The 16,320-nt window shown below is 35.2% G+C and overlaps 3 protein-coding genes across 4 annotated transcripts; 2 read left to right on the top strand and 1 right to left on the bottom strand.

The window, feature by feature from the left end:
- The first annotated feature begins 193 nt into the window (after nucleotides 1-193).
- Nucleotides 194-1,524, top strand: LOC132602543 (uncharacterized). Of its 2 annotated transcripts, none has more exons than XM_060315371.1 (3): nucleotides 194-560; nucleotides 816-960; nucleotides 1,039-1,524. In XM_060315371.1, the coding sequence occupies exons 2-3, from the start codon at nucleotides 901-903 to the stop codon at nucleotides 1,420-1,422; spliced, it is 444 nt and encodes a 147-aa protein (XP_060171354.1). In that variant the 5' UTR covers nucleotides 194-560; nucleotides 816-900; the 3' UTR covers nucleotides 1,423-1,524. The 2 variants fall into 2 exon arrangements, with proteins under 2 accessions (XP_060171354.1, XP_060171353.1); XM_060315370.1 differs by having other exon boundaries at nucleotides 800-960.
- Nucleotides 1,525-4,104: 2,580 nt separating this feature from the next.
- LOC132601867 (uncharacterized) lies at nucleotides 4,105-6,426 on the bottom strand. The gene is made up of 3 exons (XM_060314924.1): nucleotides 6,207-6,426; nucleotides 4,383-5,410; nucleotides 4,105-4,290 (listed from the first exon to the last, which is right to left on the bottom strand). Exons 1-3 carry the CDS (start codon nucleotides 6,424-6,426, stop codon nucleotides 4,105-4,107), a joined length of 1,434 nt encoding a protein of 477 aa, XP_060170907.1.
- Nucleotides 6,427-13,297: 6,871 nt separating this feature from the next.
- LOC132604080 (cyclin-D3-3-like) lies at nucleotides 13,298-16,031 on the top strand. Its single transcript, XM_060317409.1, has 4 exons — nucleotides 13,298-13,951; nucleotides 14,524-14,725; nucleotides 14,824-14,954; nucleotides 15,541-16,031. The coding sequence occupies exons 1-4, from the start codon at nucleotides 13,526-13,528 to the stop codon at nucleotides 15,748-15,750; spliced, it is 969 nt and encodes a 322-aa protein (XP_060173392.1). The 5' UTR covers nucleotides 13,298-13,525; the 3' UTR covers nucleotides 15,751-16,031.
- The last annotated feature ends 289 nt before the right edge of the window (nucleotides 16,032-16,320 follow it).

Raw genomic sequence — 16,320 nt, 5'->3', positions numbered from 1 at the left:
CCTTCTGCCTAATTTAAATAATGAGTTTAAGTTTTATGCATTTGTCATATATTTAGTGCAATTTAACATGTTATAGTTGGTTACTTACCATTTATTATTGATTATACGTACTCAATGCTTATTAAATGAGATCACTAGTAATTACTATTATTTAAATGTATCTGATGTCAATGTGAGTAACTAATTCTTTACATAGTCGATATAGTATAATTTATGCGGTGTCAAAAAAAAAAAGGCTAAAGTCATAAATTAACCCTTAAACTATACCTGAAAAGTCATTTTCACACTTAAACTTTAGTTGTGACCTATTACACACCTAACATATAAAAAAGTGATACCCAAACCCAAGTGCGTGTGTGCCGACTTTTTTGTGCGCGTGAACAACTATTTATTACGCATTAAACTTAAAAAAAAAAGGAAAAATCATTTAAATCCCAATCCTTCCACTTAAACGGTCATATACCATTACCCCTTCATCAAATATACCCGATCCATCAAATATTAAGAACCCTAATTTTTGTCTCCCAAATTCGTGAAATCAGCCCCAATTTGAAGCAAAGGTAATTTTTGTCTCCATTTTTTATTAGCTCCTCTCCAACGAATTTTCCCTTTTGTTTTCCATTGTAAAGCTTCTTATTCTACATTGTAAAGCTTCTTGTTCTTCTGTAGGAACTGTTTTTTATCGATTTATTAATGTATGTTTTTTTTTTCATTTTTTTGTATTAGTTCCTGTGTTTTTCCGTTGTTTTTACCGTGTGTGACTACCTTCGTTTATGCCTTTGGATTTTGAGTAATGAAGGTTCCATAATGGCTAGATTTGGCTTGTCTAAGATTTGTAAGGAGGAAGATGATCATGAGCTTTCTGAAGTGCGATGCAAGCATAGGTTTTTATTGCCTTTGATGACCTCTTGGACCCCAAGGAATCCGGGTAGAAGATATTGGAGTTGTCCATACTATGGTGTAAGTGATTTTTCATCAAGAATTGAACTTTTGTAGTTGGAAGTTTTATGCCTTTTACCTATATTTGATTGATTATAGGGTGCTAGATCATGTGATTTTTATCGTTGGAAGGATGATGAGATTGATCCAAGATCCAAATTTGTGATTCCTAAACTAGTGAGAAGAATTGGTGAACTTGAAGTATCATTTGAAGCTTCCGCAAAAGTTGATAACAAGCCTACTATGTCTACAAAATCTATAGAAAGCAAAATTGATATGCAAAGCATAGAGATTGAAATGGATAATTTTGGAGAACAAATTAAGAAGATGAAAGAAAAGGAGAAGAAGTGGAAGAGCAAGCTGGCCAAATCCACCAAAAGGGAGACAATACTTTGGATTGCCTTGTTGTGTATTGGCATTTTAGTTTTAAGTTTTGTATTTCAAAGCATGTACTTAAGAGGTTATAATATGAAGTTGCCCTAAGAGGTTAGTGTACTTGTTAAGTCTTTATTAGATCTTGTTGGTGGTATTGGTAATGTTAATTAGAACTTCTTGGGGCTGTTGGTAATGTTTGGTTTAGTTTGATTTTTGAAACCCTTAATGTTTGGTATTGCCAAGTATGTATCAAAATTCGGAAAGTGGAAAGCAAAGAAATTCGGAAATAAAACATAAATAAATTACAAGCCGACAAAAAATTCAAACATAAACTTTAAAAGTGACAAACACGGAGATCTAATCTACCACTATGATCTCCCTCTTTTTCTTAACAATGAAGACTACACGGTTCCTACCTTGACAAACTTGGAAACACAACACATTCCCTGCCCTCAATCCGTTAGCATCAATAAATTGTTTCTAGCCTTGAGATAGGCGCATATATGCACCAACTTTGTACTTCATATGGTACGCGTGCTGGTCGTACAGAACAACAGTTTCGTGGTCAAAATTTGGAAGAAATTCCAAAATGTTATTAGGAAGGATCTACAAAAAATACACGTTAGTACTAAAACTAAAACAATTGAAAATAAAAAGATCTCGTCATTATGAAATTAACACGTACGAAGTCATCATTTTCAACGTACCATCTTGTTAACGTTTTCTCGAAGTATGCCAGCATTTTGCACTGAAGACTCATCTTAGAGTGAAGGGTAGAATGAATGAGAGTTTTAGTGAAAGAGTTTGGAGTGAAAGTTGGAGAATGAACTAATTAGTTTTGAGTGAATTAGGTATAATGGCTAGACCTATTTATAATGTGTGATTTATTTAGTGTCCCTAACAACTAACTAAGCAGTCACTACCATTCAATTCCAGTCCAAAATATTCACAAATGCCAATACGTTCAAACTTAGACCACCACAACCACGGGAACTACACTATCATTCAATACCATTCAGTACACATATGCCAATACATTCAAATTCTTGACCATTCATTTTCATTCACAAAAAGATAGTTAATCAGATATACAAATTCAGTACAAAACAGTAAAAAAGTTAAATGCAGTCACAACTACCCTACCTATGCCAATTCAGTACAAAAAACTAAATAAGTTAAAAGCAGTCACAGCTGCCCTACCTATGCCAATTCAGGACAAAACACTAAAAGTTATGACTTTTGCCAAAAGCTAAATGCAGTTACAGTTGCCCTACCTATGCCAATTCAGTATAAAACACTAAAAGTTATGACTTTTGCCAAAAGCTAAATGCAGTCACAGCTGCCCAAAAACAGTCTTAAGTGCAGTCTCAGCTGCCAAGGACAAGCCTAAATCCTAACCAAAAACCTTCAAAGTTAATTTTTACAATGCAGTCAAAGCTAAAATAGTAACACCAACAGAATGCAGTCATAGTTGAGTAGTGGAACTTCCTTGGCTCGATTGTGTAGCTTTGGCCATCCCCCCCCCCCCCCCCCCCCCCCCCATTTCTCCAAGCTGCCTTGAGGTCATAGCATCCTTTCCCTTCCACTTCACACCATATGTTGCCTTATGTGCAAGAAAACCAGTTACCACTGATGAAGACTTAACAGTTCTAAACCTTTGACTTGGCAGCCCAGGCTAGATAAATGAAATAAGGCTAGTTAATGATATTTGTAAGAGTTAATAGAAAATGATAGCCGAGTGATAAGCAACTTACATTAATGATTGTTTGCCCACTTTGCGTGTGCAGCACCCCCATTCCAACCCTACTTGGCCTGCTAATACCAGCATTCTACAAAACAAAAGAAAACATTAGAAGCTATTAATTTATAACTTATTATTGAATTATAAAGTAGATTTACCTTCTTTGAACCTTTTGGTCTACCCCTTCCTCTGCTAGTTGAAGTAGCTGCATTACTTGAATTTGGGACATCAGCAGTAGTTGTAGGATGTGGGACAGTAGCAGCAGTTGTAGGATGTGGTACAGTAGCAGCAACATTACTTGAATTTGGGCCAGTAGTATTAGGCTCCCTAAAACATCTCCTTTTGTTGTGACCCTTGGTATGACATTTGCTGCATGTCATCTCAATTCCCCTCTTGGATAATTTTCCAGTTTTCTTGTTTTCTATAGCTTCTTTCCTTCTTGCTTTCTTGGGTCTGCCAGGTAACTTCCTTACTTCAGGTGGTAAAACAGAAGGATTTGTTGATTCTGGCCACGTCTTCATATTCAGAATTGGCTGAATGAAGTGGATGTATGTCTTCATGTATGTTTCTCTTTTATACCAATGAGAAATATAGTCCACTGGGTTAAACTTCCTATGGTGAAGAGCTGAAATTGCATGAGGGCATGGTATGCCCTTCAACATCCATGCTACACATGTACAAGTTTGCCTAGGCAGATCCACAATATGCCTATACTGTCCATGAAGCACCTCATACCCTGTATCAAAATTCCACTCAATACTACATTTCATGGACTTCTTTGTGTTGTCTCCTAGTAACTTCATTGCCATTGGAGAAACATCACAAATCCAACTGTTACAAAACTCCCTCATTTGTCCTATTCTCTTTATCATTTTCACCCTTATCTCCTCAAGCATTGTAATTATACTTTTGTGTCTTGCTGCCAATATCCAAGAGTTAAAACACTCAGCCATGTTATTATCTACACTATCAACTTGTGTGGTATATTTGAAGTAATGATTACTCTATCTTTCTGGATTGTAGTACATCAACTTACCAAGACAAGCCACTCACAATGTTTTCATGTAGTTAAGGTTATCATTCAACTCAGCCTCGAATGTGGACCTTGCACACCTCCAAAAACAGTTTCTTCTCTCAAGACCTCTGTAATCTTTGGACCAATTTGCCAACACATGCCTAGCACACATCCTATGCTCAACATTTGGCAGCTGCTCCTTTATGGCACCTTCAAGACCCTATGAACAATAAAAAAGCTAGTTGTTATTAAACAACAAATGAAGAGTAAGAAACAATTATGAATATGATGTAATTAAATACTTCATATTACCTTTTGCATATCTGTTATAACTGCCATGTCTGTCCCATCTCCCAGCTGGAGATCTTCCTTTAGAATTTTAATAAACCATGTCCAATTATGCTTGTTTTCAACCTCAACTACTGCCCAAGCAAGTGGCAGCATCTGATTGTTTCCATCTTTACAAACAACAACAAGCAGCTGACCTTTTGAAATTCCCTTTAAAAAACAACCATCCACACCAATACATTTCCTACATCCTGCCAAGTATGACTTCTTCATTGCATCAAAGCATATGTAGAAGCCTACAAATCTTTTTCTTCCTTCAATTGTCTCTTCACTAAGCCTCACTACACATGTACTACCTGGATTAGACCTTAACAACTCATCTTTGTAATCTAAAATTCTGTCAAACTCCTTCACATGATCACCCATCATCTCTGAAATCACCTTGTTTTTTGCTCTCCTACACACGGTCCTTCCAATATAAAGATCCAACTCCTTTTTAATAAGCTGTTGGAGCTCAAAAATTCTAATTCTTGGTTGTTCCTTTATCCTCTCATTATAGTGACTGGCTAAAAATTTGGAGTTGCAAAGTTTGTTTCTATTTGTAGGGTCACATTTGTGAATTGGATTGTAGTTCTTCACCACAAAATTGTAAGTCCTAGAGTCAAAACTAGCAAATAAAAGCCAAGGACAGTTCTCTACACACCTAACCCTTACCCTTAAAGGTTCATTAACATGCTTTTTAATATCAACATGTTCAGCAGCTGCATACTTAGTAATAGTAACCCTAAAATCATCAACAGACTCAAACTGTAGACCTGTTTCCCATGTAACCTTCTTGCAAGTTTTATCAAACACAACTCCTGGTTTTACCTTCCTTCTTCTTGCTTTTTGTCTTTGTTCAACCACTTCTCCATCATTATCAGTGCAGTCATCTGGATCAGTCTCAAAGCTAGCAGCTTCATCAGAGGGGTAATATGGCTCATCTCCAGCCAACTTGCCTTCTAAACCATCTCTAGTACCACCTTCTGATTCATCAAACCCCACATCTGCCCCTTTTCTTCATGTTCCTAACTTAACATGTGCAGGAACAAGAGGTCTTTCACCCCTCTTCCTTCTTTTCTTCTTTCCATCTCTCTTTTCCTCTCTAAAAGCCCTTAGCTCCTCATCTATATCACTCTCACTAACTTATACTCCTTCTTCTTTAACAAATCCTTTAGATCTGATCCTAATTCATCCCTATCACACTCATCATTATCAATTCCAGTTTTGTTTTTTGAAGAATCAGCAGTAGTACACTACAAGAAAAAATATATGTGGCAACAATTTTTTTTTTGTTGCCACAGATTAATTATTGTTGCAAAAAGTACTTTTGGCAACAAAAAAAAAATATCTTGTTGCATGAACTTTTTCCAACGGCTGTTATTGCAACAACGTGCAACAATTTTTTTTTTTGTTGATAAAAGTACTTTTTGCAACAATAATCAATCCTATGGCAACAAAATTAAATTCTTTGGCAACAAAAAATCATTTGCCAACAATAAAACTAAGTTGTTGCCAAATATAAATTTTTTTGTTGCGATATCTATACTTTCTTGAAGTGGTAGGCAGTACAGTGGTAGGACTTGGATAATTAGGGGCAGTAGTAGGACTAGTTGGAATGGGGGAATGGATTGGAGGAGTAGTAGGTTGTTAAGGTGGAGTTGTATTTTCTTGGATGAGAGGAGAAGTGGGAGGATTAGTAGTTTGGACAGCCTCATCAAAAGCTGCATTTTCCACATGAGATGTTCCCTCACTACCCCCTTTTTCAAAAGATACTCCACTTCCCCCCCCCCCCCCCCCCCCCCCCACCTCCCACATGAGTTGCATATTCTAATAAGAGTGGAGCCAATTGAGGCTCTTCAACCATGTGGCATACAAATGTCTCCAAAATATCCCCATCCCCCAAACATGCTGCAATTCCCATTGTATCCCTATCAGATGTTATTGGTATCAAGGGTAAGTTTTTAGGCAATCTAGCATAAAGGGAGCATCTCCTGGGGTCATAGCCTAAATCTCTCACACAATCCATCAATTCAAAGCAGGAAAATTTATCTATGTCCACATCATAATATCAGTAACCTCTCCCCCAACATATCTTTCTTTACCCTTACCCTTTAAAAGTCCACCATGGTAAAATCTCAAAGTAATCAGTTCAAAAGACATTTTACAACCTGAAAATTGCACAGAATCATTTAAGAAGTAAAGTCACACACAACTACTTATTACAACATATTGGACATATTTAAGCATGAAACACAGTAGAATTTAAGGAAAAAAACGTCTAAAAAAACCTAGTTCAAGTCGCAATAAACAGTACTAACATTATACCACTTTTATAAACACAATATTACTTTTTTTAAACGTATTCAAGCATTTACCATGACATTTACACAGTATAATCCATAAAAAACTAAACATGTAAAAAACCCTAGACGTAGTGGATTTACACAACATAAAGTGAGAGAAACTTTACCTAGTCGTGAAATAGGTGTGATCTTCACGAAAATCACCAAAAACACCAATGCAACCCTTAGATAAGACTTAAATAAAAAACCCTAACTTCGATTATAGGTGTAATAGAGAGATTAACTCAACAAACACAAGAAAATCCGAAAAATATTGACCAGATTGTGTTGAATCTCGTCAGAAATTGAAGGATACGTAGGGTTTTTTTAATGGGTGGGTGAAGATGAGTGTAAATTGGGTGTAATCGGGTGGGATAAATGAAATGGAAGGGGTGAAACGAATCGGGTTTGGGTTAATGAATGAGTCGATGTTAAATTAATTCATTTAATGCGTGGCAACATGGTATGGCGAGTGACTACCACGTATTTATTAAAATTTAGGTTTGGGTGTCCAAAGGAGTAATTAGTATCACTTTTTTATATGTTAGGTGTGTACTAGGTCACAACTAAAGTTTAAGTGTGAAAATGAATTTTCTGGTATAGTTTAAGGGTCAATTTATGACTTTAGCCAAAAAAAAATATGAAAAGTTTGTTTCTTCTAAAGGAATAGTCAAACATGCACAATGCTCCCTCCGTCTCATATTAGTTGTCCACATTAATAGCTATAAATATTCGTCCCAAAATATTTGTTCATTTACAATATAAAATTAATTAAATTTTTCCTACTTTTCCCTTAACATTAATTGTGTTTTTAAGTAACCAATATTGATTAGAGTGTAATTAATTGGAGAGAAATAAGAGTAATATAGTAAAAATACATTTTTATTTATGAGTTCTTAAAGGACGTGTAAAGGAGAAAGTGGACAAATAATGGGAGTACTACCTATCTTCAGGTTGAATCATGGATGGTCATGATGACCGACAAATTAAACTCATGCTCAATCGTGTATGAATTATAATACCTCAAAGCTATTATGCGTTTTATTTACCTTGACTATGAACCATGAACTAATGATGTGCATCAACCTTATAAATATTAGATATATGGGCAAGATACCACACTCAATAAAAAGAAGTCACCCTTTGCAAGTTGTATTTTTGTTCTTTTGCGGACTTTTACTTTCCAAAAGTGTTGCTCTCGTGGACTCTATGAGTACCCTCATGCATTTTTTAACTAGAAATTTAGGAGGGGAAATGAGGAATGTAAGCCGATATAGTTGCTTAATAGGTAAGATTGACAGAACATAACAAACTGGATTTTTTTAAATATGCCTATCATTAGAAAATATAGTAGCATATATGTTTCACATTTGGCTTGTAAATGAGGCTCCTAACAACTTTGGATTGTTGGGGAATCGGATTCAATCCAATTATTGTCTTCCTATATTCGATCCCCCGATATAAGTCTATTACTCCCTAGTTCGATTGGTAGGTCAATAAACTATTGGATATGAAATCGAACTCTCTACTTTGGGTAGATAGCAATTGAGACTTCCAATGATCCTCTCCTCGTAATAGAAATTGACTCGAGAAGTTGGGTATTCCTTTTTAATAGGACACTAACCCTCCCGATCTTGCTAGCCAAGGACTCAATCTTTCTGCTTCTGGTCTCATGACATAAATAGTAGACAAATAGCTCTCTAACAGTCAGTTTTTGCTAGCCAAGGACTCAATCTTTCTGCTTCTGGTCTCATGACATAAATAGTAGACAGACAGCTCTCTAACAGTCAGTTCTTGCTAGCAAAGGACTCAATCTTTCTGCTTCTAGTCTTAATTTAGCCCAAAAAGTATTATTCATATGCTCATTTATAGCTCTACAATAAGGTTAAGAAAGGGGGATTAAAAAGAGTATATTGCGACAAGATCTCTCAATTCAATGAGAATCGGCGAGAGAGGTGAAGGCTATGGCCTATGGGTCAACCGGCAATGGTTAATATATTGGCTATCCTTGTCTACTTTATGATGTGAAGTAAGTATATATCATCTGTTTTTGACAACTATCCAGGTCATACATAATAAATTCTCATACCATTTTTAAAATTTGTAATAATTATAACTTAATTTGGGATGAACTATCTCACAATAAAAGAAAAACTAAAGCCATGTAACGGAAGTTAATCTAAGATAAAACTATTCATATTAGACTCAGAGGCAAGGTTAGAATTTGAAATTTATGACTTCGGCATTCTAGTTCTTTTAGGTTAGTGGGTTTTAAAATGATAATTTGTACATCTTCAATAAATTTCTTAAGATAAATACATCAAAGCTACTGGGTACGGATATACGGTCGAACCCATATCCCGTATTCTATTTCTAGCTCCACCCTTGACTAGACTAATGGAACTGAATATCTAAATCATGCAAAAATTATGTAACTTTTTTGGTTTTCCAATCCGGTATCTAGCTAGTACCCGTTTGGGCTCGATTAATTCGAATTCACGCGGAAAATCTCATTTTAAGATGTAATGTGTTCCTTATAAAAGGCGATTATATTGTAATTAGTGCTCCCTAAAAATCATGTACTCCTATCTTTGACGGCAACTTTGATACTCTTTTTCTACTTTGTTTTGGTGTGTACCATTATGTCCATCTTTAGCTCTCTTACTAAAGTCCTTGGAGATTGAGCCTCTAAAGCGTGTATAGAAGGAAGAAGAAGAGAAACTAAAAGGCAAAGGAAAAGAAAAGAAAAGAAAGAAAGCAACTTATCATAGCAGAATAGGAGCTAGCTCGCAACACATTGATTTTGTTGTCATGTCTTTTGACTCTAAACATATACTACCACGGAAAAGCGTGGTAGAATGATTGAAATATTTCACGGTTTTGATCTCGAATTCTAAGAATAAAAAATCTTTCGAAAGGAAGAATTTTATCTAGTGTATAATACTTATTCCAAGAGAATAAACTTAATTAATTTTGGAGTAGTTATTATGTCACGGGTTCGAATTGTGAAAATGGTTTTATTTTATTTTATAAGGACTCTGTTGATAGATCACTTTCTTGGGACAAATAGACTTTATTGATTTCGTTATTATGTCTGTTAGATCCTATACCATTGAAAATTGTGATAGAATGCGGAGACATTACCAACAAGAGTTGTGGTAGAGTGGTAAGTAGTATTCTTCATCTTTAACCATAGATTTCGAGTTTGAGCCTTGCTAGATACATAGTCGCTTTTATGAGGGGGTGTTTTACTCTCATTGTGGAACTTCCGATGCAAATTTAGATTTAATGAGGCTCCAATGCAGATAATGAACGCCGAGTGGGAAAAAGAAGGACGACTCTCGGCAATGAATATATCGACTCACACATTGACGAAGAACGTATAGAATAATGTGATACTTGGCGTGAATTACATAATCGAGTCTTAACAAAAAATTTGCGCCCGAGGCCATTAGAAATTTTTTCCATCTTTAACAAAAGGTTTAGATTCTGTAAGAAGTGCATTACCTCTATTGGTGTATTTTTGGTAAATAAACCTACCCATATTTTCATTCTCTTTTTGCTCTCTTTAATCCTCGATGCTATGCTTGTACTACTCTGCAGACTAAATCAGCTGTAATATATAAACTTTTTTCGTACAAAGAATGGTAGAGACTAGACAAACACAGACAGTAAAACAAATGCAATGGGAACCAGAAAAGTGAAGACCTGTGAAAATTACTGGTGGAATTCTATAGTTGACAGCTTTTAACTTATGGAAGGAAAAGAGAGCAAAAGACAATGGCAAAAGTTAACCAACGCCTAATGACTACGCCTATTGATGGTTTTCCTTTTATTTTGATACTCTTTTTGTTTAAAAAGAATGATATTTTACGTGATACCTTTTATAATATACTCTTATAGCTATAGAAATGTCATGACACGTTAGTAGACTACATATTCTAAAAACTCTTGTTTCTTTATTAGGCAGACGCTTAATCAGACACCATCATATAAAATGAATAGAAAGAAATATTATGTATAAGTTGAAAAAATGCGTTCGAGAATATGACCATGTAGCATAATTAAGACCAATGATGAGTTAAAAAGAGCTAAATTAAAACAAATTAAAGGACCCCATTTACTTTTATATTGAAATTCTAGTTTGGACTGGCATATGGTGATGATAAATTAAAGTCTACTCTTTGAAAATGTTTAGGCATGCAGAGAGACTTTTGGCTGTTTCTCTCTCTTTCTCATCTTTTCTTCTCATCTTTTATTTATTTATTTATGGCTTATCATCCCTTTAATCAATACGCTTTGATAAAAGAAGAGATCCGAAGGTATATATGACTATTCCACTATAGTATAAAGCGTTTTGAAAATATTGGGAAAAAGCAATTGTTCTAACCCTTTTCTCCTTTCTAAGTTAACCATACCACATCAAAGGATCTCGTGCACTGGATAAGGGTTGCTCCTCCCTTAATCAGAGGTCTTGGATTCGAGCTTTGGGTATGAAATTTTTTTTGGTAGGGAGTGCTTCCTCCCGAATAGAGCTCTACGCAGCGCGAATCGAAATATAGTCGAGCTCCAATGCAGATACCGAAGACGGGGTGGGGAACCAAAAAACCGAGATGTCAGGACCGTAAGAATTAGCAGGTGGGGTACTGTAATATATCACTCATCAGTATAAATATATACTTATATGCGCATTTGGTATTTATATCGATTCCTAAGGATAACTACTCAGAACACGTGAATTTTCGATGGAGAAAAAGGACAGCCCGGTGCACTAAGCTCCCGCTATGCGCGGGGTCCGGGGAAGGGCCGGACCACATGGGTCTATTGTACGCAGTCTTACCTTGCATTTCTGCAAGAGACTGTTTCCACGGCTCGAACCCGTGACCTCCTGGTCACATGAAAGCAACTTTACCAGTTACGCCAAGGCTCCCCTTCAAATTTCCGATGGAGAAAACCATAAATCATACTCATAACGTTGCAAGTAAAATAAATTGCTGGGCTCATCATTAGGTAATGACTTTGATCATGCGAATTGATAGCTTCCTAATTCGTTGCGGGCAATAAATCCTTCATTGGATCAATTAATTAATGTTCATCAAGATATAGTTTGTTGAATATTGTAGAAAATTAAATGCTTTCATATAGAGCTCCAGCTTTCACATGAACTCGTCCACGCATTAACATTAACATGCGTATGTACCAAAATAAAACAATTAACATGTGTATGGTGTTTGTCCAATTAATTTGGATTCACACCGGTTAGTCGGAAATCTGCATTTTAGCAGTAAACCGATGTTCACATAAAAAACAATTCTATCATTAGGACTCGAACATGAAATCTATGATTAATGATAGATGGGTACTACCACCCCGTCATAATTCCTCGTAAAATCTTATATTATTTGAGTTAACTTATACTATATGCTTAGTGCAAGAATTATATATACCATTAGTATATTTAACTTATAATGTAATAGATAACTTTCTTTATTTTTCAAATTGTTTATATACTTTTTATTAATGATTACTTGATAGTATAGGAAAAAAAATCCCATGTATGTAAGTTGATCAAAATCTATTATGACGGTGGAAAAACAGCAAAGGAAAGGAAAATTTGTTCAAATACGTCACTTGTGGGTCGGTATTTAAATTTGTCCTCATTAAGAAATTTAGGCAAAAATAGCCACGTCCCGAAGAATACGAAATATCACGCTTTAGTATGTTTAATGAGCGAGCATAACTTAGTACAATCTTCATTTTACTAAATCTATCTTCTAAATTAAATTGTTCATAATACTTATGGGATTGACAAAATTTATGTTGTCCAATTATTTGATAGTATTATATTTATTCTACACATCTTGTTAAATTGATTTACGGATTGACAAAATTCTACCCATCTTGTTATATTTATTTGATAATTTTTTTTGTTGTCTGTGTGATAGGACGGAGATATTTACATAAATTTCTTAAGGGATCGGCCAGTGGGTAATTAGGAGCTAAGTTATGCAGGTACTAGATTTGGCATAAGTAATACTATATTTGGTAGTATTCTTTTGCTATTTATAAAATTTAATACACCTAATATTGTGTGTGATTTTTGCAATTTAAGAACCCGATAACTAATACATGTATAAGCTATGAGAAAATTTATATATTATTTTATGCAGGATAAAAGATGAAATAACTAATACATGAATAATTAAAACTTGCATAACTAATCTATGCATAAAATAATATATAGATTCTCTTATAACTAGCTGAGGGCACGTCTGCCTAGGCATCAGACATCGCATCACCCCTGCACACCGTACCCAAACTTTGGATTGTGGTAGTGTTGTGGAAAAAAATACTGGCCTTCCGTGCGCCTCGAGCTCGCAGCTGGCCTACATGCGAGTCGTGATGGGTGAAACTCAACTCTATGTAATGTCGTGACTATAACCCATCATGCTCCTTGTACTACCAATACTTGCATAATTTTAACCGGCTACCAAACGGCTCCTAAATGATTTAAAGAGCGGCCCACAAAGTGTCATATTTGTGAAACTTTTCACAAAGGAAAGGCCATCAAAGACCCATTAAAAACACAACATTTCCCTGCTATATACTATCAGTTATCACTCCCCAAGTCCCCCTCTTCGTTTCCTACTCTCTTCCTCCAACTCTACAAACAGAGAGAAAAAAGATGGCTCAAATGAGCCTACTCATCTTCCAATAACTTCTTTCTTGCACAAAAAATGAAGTAATTGAAAATCCAAACATCTGTCTTCTTCACAGAAGTAGATGGCTCACTATCACTATCAAAAGCTTCCATTTTTATTAGATTCTTTGTATTGCAAAGATGAGAACTTTCAAGTGTTAAAAACCAAGTCAATTTGTTTGTCAGAACAAGATATGATATGGGAAAAAGAAGAGTTAATCTCTTTATTGTCCAAAGAACAAGAAAATCAAATGTATAATGTTGTAATAAACAGCCCATTTTTGTCTGTATCTAGAAACGAAGCAGTTGAATGGATTCTTGAAGCCATTGGTTATCATAATTTTTCTGCTCAAACTGCAATTCTTGCTGTAAACTACCTTGATAGGTTTCTTTTTAGCTTTCAGTCACAAATTGAGAAGCCATGGATGAATCAACTTGTTGCTGTTACCTGTCTTTCTTTAGCTGCAAAAGTTGAAGAGACCCAAGTTCCTTTACTTCTAGATCTCCAAGTATGTTCTTACAATATCTTTTTTTGTTTTCTCATTTGGTGTCTGGTGCTCGCTTTGTGGCTTCGACTAATTCAGATTTGCGCCAATAATGCTCTCTATTGGAACTTTTTTCCATTCTGAGGGCTCCAACCTGAGTCTTTGATTAAGTGTGGAGGGATTTTATTCATCCCATCATAATCCTTAGGGGTTGTTTGATTGCTAGTTAGAGTTGTGTAGGTATTAGTAATGCATGTATCAATTAATAAGTTTTATTTATTAATGTAGTATTAGTTATTTCATTTTATATCCTACATAAAATAGTATATAAATTCTCTCATAACTTATACTAGTACAATACATATATTAGTTGTACGTAATCCTAAATTACTAACCAAACACCTTATTTAGTGTGTTGAATTTTGTACATAGCTAAAAAAAGCTACCGGACATGGTACAGTTATGCGGGATTTAGTAAATGAGTAAATCACCAGCAACCAAACGACCCCTTATTGGTCTTAGAAAATCTTGATTTCTTGTAACAATTTCAATGTGTTGGTTATTGATTTGGTGTTTTCTTGATTTTTTATGTTTAGTTGGAGGAATCAAGATACTTGTTTGAGCCAAGAACAATTCAGAGAATGGAGCTATTGGTACTTTCTACACTCAAGTGGAAGATGAATCCAGTAACCCCATTTTCATTTCTTGATTACTTCTCCAGAAGGCTTGGATTAAATAACAACATTTGTTATGAACTTCTTAGGAGATGTGAGAGGGTGCTTCTAGCCACTATTACTGGTAATTAATTATGGATGAAAATGTTAACCCTTGGTAAAGCTAGATTAATTCTTGGTCCTAAATTATTTACTAACTTGTTATTTTTTATAAACTGGCAGATTGTAGATTTATGTGTTGTCTTCCTTCTGCTATGGCTGCTGCCACAATGTTACATGTTATTGATGTGCTAGAGCCTTGCATTGGAGGGGATTACCAGGAACAACTTTTGGGCATTCTTGGAATAGTCAAGGTTTGTATATTTATCACTTCATGTCTTAATTCTAGTTAAACATTTCCCCAATTTGTTGCACTAGTTGGAAGCAGAGGATCGAGTTATAGGTTTGGCAGAACCCAGTGCTCTAGAATCAATGTGATAACTAACCCCTGTGTTGCTCGGACTCTTTAAAAATATTGACGAGTGCGTGCGGGATCCTCCAAACGTAGTGCATATTTTTAGGACCCTACACGGGTGCGACAATTTTTTTATTTTTTTTTTAAGTCCGAGCAATATAAACTAACTCCCTTGTTTTTAGTATTTACGCTGCAATTTGTATTTTGAGCCTTTGGATAAGTCAACATTACCATCTGGACTTTTTGCCATGGTTTGGATTGAGCCGAGGGGCTCGGGTGAATTTCTACTGAAACTCAGTCGAAATTGCTTAGTTTTCTAGTGCTTGGTGACTCATTACGATCGCAATCTTCATGATGCAATCGCAGTAGAGGGAATTTGTTATGCATATATAAATAAAGTTAGACATACATTTCAGAATTCATGACGTTTAAATTCTGAATCTGTTTATTTGAAGTTCTAATGGGAATCAACTTTTGGAAAACAGGGAAATGTGACAGATTGTTATAAGCTAATCCAGGAAGTGGCTTCCAATATTGATTTCAACTCAAACAAACGCAAATTTGGTGCATTGCCAGGAAGTCCCATAGGTGTTATGGATGTATCATTCAGTTCTGCTAGCTCCAATGACTTGTGGGTAGTGGATGCATCCGTTTCTTATTCTCCAGAGCCATCGTCAAAGAAGACTAAAACATAAACGTTACGAGAAGAAAAAGGGATATTGCATTTGGCACGAGATGATAAAGAGAGCTTTTTCCCTTACATGGCGAAAAATAGAGTAGACAATGCAGCTGCTAGTAACCTTAAAATCAGTCAATGGATTCTCAAAATTTTTATATGAATTAGTTTTTCCTAAGGAGACTACGGATACTCAATTAGTTACACATCTATTATGTCCAATAACACCCTGTTATTATTATAATTCACAAGTTAAATTGCTCATAATTATATTTACATGTCAAAATTGGCTCTTGGAAAGATTTGGACAGTAGAGACAGACCAAAATTGGCTGGCATTTTATCAGGGAGGAAATGAAAATGCTAATGAACAGAGTTGAAAATATAATTTCATGTGTATTCTTCTTTGTATAAACTTTGTTGAATATTTGCATAGCTTCAATTTCTATGTCAATAACAAGTAACTGGCTGTTATATGTTCATTTGAATTGAAATTTTTTACTCTATTTTCTGCTAAGATTTTCAACACAAGGAAAGAGACATGAATGGGAAAAATATCAAATTAGGGGGAAGGGTGGATTTTGGTCTCA

Source organism: Lycium barbarum, chromosome 7, assembly GCF_019175385.1.
Source record: "Lycium barbarum isolate Lr01 chromosome 7, ASM1917538v2, whole genome shotgun sequence".
Lineage (NCBI taxonomy): Eukaryota > Viridiplantae > Streptophyta > Magnoliopsida > Solanales > Solanaceae > Lycium > Lycium barbarum.
Note: the sequence above shows the minus strand (reverse complement) of the source record. Positions and strands in the feature narration are given on the sequence as shown.